This window comes from Lactuca serriola, chromosome 4 (genome assembly GCF_051521515.1).
Source record: "Lactuca serriola cultivar US96UC23 chromosome 4, Lser_US96UC23_V15, whole genome shotgun sequence".
NCBI classification, from domain to species: Eukaryota; Viridiplantae; Streptophyta; class Magnoliopsida; order Asterales; family Asteraceae; genus Lactuca; species Lactuca serriola.
The window spans coordinates 115,466,331-115,471,988 of NC_136411.1; the positions used below are offsets into that span (position 1 = coordinate 115,466,331).

At 36.9% G+C, this 5,658-nt stretch overlaps 1 protein-coding gene across 1 annotated transcript; it reads right to left on the bottom strand.

Annotated features, from left to right (window-relative positions):
• Window positions 1–329: 329 nt before the first annotated feature.
• On the bottom strand, window positions 330–1,370 carry LOC145098745 (uncharacterized). The gene has a single exon (XM_079036352.1). It carries the CDS (start codon window positions 1,368–1,370, stop codon window positions 330–332), a length of 1,041 nt encoding a protein of 346 aa, XP_078892478.1.
• Window positions 1,371–5,658: the final 4,288 nt, after the last annotated feature.

Here is a 5,658-nt window from a genome sequence, read left to right on the forward strand (position 1 = left end):
TGTGGAATCCATTTACGAAGTATACTTCAAGAGGACCTCCTGTTGCACCGAATTTTAAATCTAATATTATTGTTGTTATCAGCTCCATTTGTGACGAACAACTACGATGTTATGCAACCTTTACCAAACAGAAAAAGTTAACTAGATATTAGATAAAGCAACTGTCTGAAATAAGTGTTTAGTATCATATTTATAAAAAAATGCATTTATTATTTGTTTTTTGTGATAGAAGGTAGTTGTATCAACCATATAAGTATTTACTTGATGTAACAATTCTTTGAAAACAACATTTTTTGTTCTTTTTTATTGTAATCCATTATCATCGATTATCAAAATTTTGATAGAGTCTGGTGACGTTGCTCTAGATAGAGCAACATACAGATGCCCATGTGTGAAAACAGGGTGTGGTAGGTAATTCCAATTGTTTTTAGGGATTGTCCTTGACTTTTATTGATAGTCATTGCATAACAAACTTTTACAGGGAATTGTTTTCTAGTAAAAACAAAAGGTAAATCAGGACTGTTATGAACAAATTTTATTCTCGGTATGTACACTCGATTCCCTACGGAAGTTCCAGTAATAATGGAGGCCTGTATAACAGTTGGCAGTAACTGCGACACAATTAAACGTGTACCATTACATAGACTGAGTCCTTGATTAATGTTTTTTAATAGCATAACAGGCGTGTTCGGTTTCAAAGTTAACTCATGTAATGGAAAGCTAGAAAATGTTAACCGATGTAGATATTCTTGTGGGTATAAAAGATCTATGTCTGAAATCCTGTGTGTGTGAGGTGTCATTGAATTTGTGCTTAAGTAGGTGATACTATTTCCATTTGCCATTTTCATAACCAAGGAGTTTATTTCTGAAGCAATATCATTTTTCGGACAAACAATTGCCCTGGAGGACAAGTTTGATGTGGATGGTTTTGCAAGCACTTCAACATCATAAACAAACCGTATTAGCGAGTGCAAACTGTTTTTGCCACTACTGATAAGTAGAGGGTCTGGTATGTCAATGATGCTTGTGTGAATGGGATCAGCTGCATCAGGCTCCCCAAGCTTTCCGTTTCCAATATCTAATAACCAGGAAGCAAAGTTGGCAGCCGAAGTTGATGATGAAGGCAGGCTATCGATGGTTGAAAGTAGCATGTTAAGCAACAATTTGCAGACTGTGAAGTAAGGCCACATATATGAATTGGGCGATGTGGAAGAAATGATTTCAGAGACAGTGGTTTTCGGCTTTACAGGTAAGGTTTGTCGGAAGTCTCCTCCTAACAGCATTGACATGCCACCGAATGGGAGATCCTTGTTGTTGAGAATGTATTTTAGTGTTCTATCAAGACATTCGAAACAACGTTTGTCACTCATGGGTGCTTCGTCCCATATAATAAACGAAGTTTGTTGAAGAAGATCTCCAAGTTGTGTATTCTTTCTGATATTGCAGATGGATGAAGCCGGCAAATCATGAGGGATGTTGAATCGCGAGTGAGTTGTCCTCCCGAAAGGCAACAACAACGATGCAATGTCGGATGTTGCGACAGCGAGAACTATTTTTCCAATAGACCGAAAGTATGTGAGTATAGTTGTCCACAAGAAGGTTTTTCCTGTACCACCATGGCCATAGACAAACAAAAGAAATTGTTTTTTTATTTGTCTGAGCCTCACGAATCATGGTATAGATATGGAGCTGATCCGGGTTGATTTGTGAAACCATACCTAGATGTTGTGTATGCAACGGATTTTTATCATAGTTTGTCTCTTCAAGTAGAATTCGATTTCTCAAGACGGATAAAAGTGTTGCCGATGGCAACGGTAGACCAAAATCTCATAATGATTTTCTTGGAGTTGAAGAGTTCATAATTTTTTCAAGTTCTAGGAGAACCTGTTGTTGCAACAAGTCATCATTAATAGAAGCAGATGGTGAAGGATTGTCACGGAGAAAAGCAAATGAAATATCATCACTCATCTTTCGCCAACCATCGTTCCGTAACTGTTGTGGGCAACTGACATCACAAAAAAGTAGCAAATGACAAAATAACAACCGCAATTCTGAAGAGGAAGCCACAGAAGAGGCATCAGCAAAGGTTGTAAGCCATTCTCTATCGTCACCACCAAACCAAGGGCCTCACAAGCTAATCGAAAGGTTGTGTATGTAGTTGTACCAACGATTCGAATATCCGCAAACGATTTAAACCCTTTATGGTGACACACCAACATAAAAAGATAAAATAATTCTCCTGCTATCGGATGAACATATGCAAGTCTGCCAATTGTCCGCAAACCGGACCTAGCTCTCGGTTGCCACTCTTTTGATTTTTAACCCATTTATAGTTAGATGGGTAATCTGGATATGTCAAATCCAAACCATCGGAATCCCTACCATTATTCAATAACCATGCAGACAAAGTTGTCACTCCAAAATTCGGGTTTCTAATAAGTGCTTCTAGGCAAGTATTATCTGTGAAAGTTGTAGTCTGCATGTTTTCTAATTAACTGCCAATGTTTGTATTGAAGGGTAGCGTTCGTGTATCGGAAAATTGAAAATTCTCCATGCAATTTCATGTGGACATCAAAAAAGTTTTGTATTTCATTTATCAACGAGACAAAAGAAGAGACTCCATCAGTAGCATCATTATCTGACCTCTATAATGAAAAGCTGACTCGCTCGACGCCTTTAGAAATAAACTTAAATAAGTTTTTGATCATCATATTCTAGCCACAATACTCTACATTAATTTGTGCGTTAAATCGACTGGAGAGGTGTATATGGGACACCAAAACCATTATTTATTCGCACCACACTGCGGATTGTATGGTATGCACCTTCTCGCATTTTGTAATGCACATATCCATCTTTTTCAAATGTTGTAGAAGACTAATAGGGCTTTGGAAAGTTCTTTGTACACTTTCCGCCGCGCATGCACGGAGACTTAGGATTGAGGAAACCACAAGGGCCATGCAGCATACACTCGGTGACATTTTTATACAAATATGGCTCAAATTGTGGGTCTGACAATTCCGAACTTATATATTTATCAACCTCAGCAGCTATCATTATCCTATCCGAAGCCGCAACCCAAACCAGTGTATGACAATGCGGTAATCCTCTCTTCTGAAACTCTATCATGTATAAATTTGTTAAGTTAATCAGGGGAAAAAGCATAAGAAAGAAGGCATCTAAAATGTGATATAAGACAACAATGATATGTAGAATGTTAAAGGCACCTACAAACATCAACATCGCCAAATGTTTTATCATCTTTTAAAAATAGTACTTTGACCTTCATCTCGAAAACACGAGCTATGATATCTGGTATGTTTTGAGAATGATAAACACCATGAGTATCCATATATCTCAGAATCTTGGGCCATTTTACATTGCAAGTAAAGGTAACAAAGTATTATGGATTGCCATAAACTCTGCATATTGCCAACGCATCTTGATAGTGCTTATACATATATCTAGGTCCTCCAACAAACGATGCAGGCAGGAAGATTCGTCTTCTAATAAATCTGCCTTCGGAATCTCCCCTTGAAAGCGCATCATAAACCCTAGATACATACTCAGAACGAAGCTGCTCTTGATGGTTTGTACATAGTCAAGTCTATTTTGTTCAATGCCAATGTACGCATCAACAATATACTGTTGGAAAAGCCTACCACCACATAGAAGCAAGGAAAACATATTATTGCGTGCGTGTAATTGATAGCTATAATACATATTCACTGTAAGATTTCTATCAGAACATTCAGAATTAGGTCTCGATCTCATCCTTGGCAACCAACCATCTTCACCAAAAGGAAACAAAAGGGTATATTGCAAAGGCATGTAAGATGGATGAAGCTTGCTAATACGATGCGGCAAACCGTCCTTTGAATGACAACAATATCATATTGACTAGAATTTGGATCATCGCCATAAATAATAGCAGCAAGAGTCCCCGGAGATGGAGCTCCATAACGTCTATCCAACACAGTATTATAAAGCCTGACAGAATAAGTTTCCAAACCCATCCCACATGAAATATCTGCAACACTTTTAAAAGTATGTACATGAAGGATTTTTGAGCATTCTAACACTCCTATGGTGTACGTGCAACCCTAGAAACCTTGGATCTATGTTTTCTCTAAGATACATGCAAATAATAACTTTCCAAGGTTTACATCCTAACTAGCATGTTATGGGGTACTTGAATCATAAAACACTAGTAGAATTACATACCTTTTTGTAGTGGTTGATTGCTTGGAGTTTGAGAGCCTAGCACCAATAATGTGGATGCCTCAAATGGAAGTCACAAATCACCACAAACTTGGAAACCTTTAGAGAGAGTATGAACACTTGTAGAAATCGGCCACCTTTGCTCACACACACACACACACACTAATGTCATTTCATATGCCAAAGACTCCTTTATATAGTGTGGTGGATTAGGGTTGCATCCATGTAAACCCTAATACTCATGACCTTTCATTTCCATAAGATCCATGGGTTAAATCTCCATGGACTTACCATGCAAGCCTAGCCCATTCTAAATAAGCATCAGCCCACACTATATAAATACAAGGGTCCATATTTAATTAGTCACCCTTTTGATCACTAAATTAATTTTAGATCAATACTAATTAAATAATATGATTTCATATTAATATATTAGAACTTATAATATGTTAATAAATCATAACTTATACTATTCTCAAAAGATTATCCATATAAATTGTTCGGGTGAAGTGCAACCCAAATGGACCATGCCGGTTCGGGTCAAGTACATCTCAAATATAGTTATAGACTTAGACACCTTATCCAACAGTCTCCCACTTGGATAAGTCTAATAACTATAGTTACAAGCATGACTTTAGGAACCGACCGACAATCGTAACTCTTAAAACTCTGTTGAACTATGAAGCGCCATTTTAGATAAGGGATCATATAATCCTTTGTTCTAGATATTAGCCGGACAAATACATGGAACTATGTCTTACTTATTGTCCAGCAGTTTGTTTCCCGATTTCCGATTTGTTTGACATAGAACTTAATTGAACACATCAACTTAGTTCTGACCAGGCCCGATACATGGGTCAACACAAATCATCGAGGGGCCCAGATATCGCTTTAATCCAAGAAGGAACAGATAAACTTCGACTCATATGCTTGTTCTACTACTTGTTGAATCATACATAAAGGCACGTTTTATAACATCGAGTTACCAATGTGTTTTCGTACAATCAATGTATAACCAAATCATAATCAACAACTCATATGATATTACTGTCTCACACTCACTCGAGATAAATTCCATGAAGTGATACAAGCGAGCGTGGGTTGAATCCAATACTTAAAACTTATGAGTACTCATGAGTGCTGAAGCAACTCTTGCTATGTCCAATAACTTAGACATCTACAAGCCAACTTCATGACAATCTTGATTCATATCTGCTTCCAACATATGACCGATTGTGGAGAATTTGAATAATATGATATACCATAACATAATTATTCTGCAAGTCAAAACATGGAAATTGAAATGATAGTAAATGATTGACAAAAGATAGCAACACTTTACTTATAAATAAACAACAACTTTTATATGTCATCAAATGTCAATTACACTTTACAAATTTCAAAGCTATCTAATTTCCAAAACTAATATCATCCTTT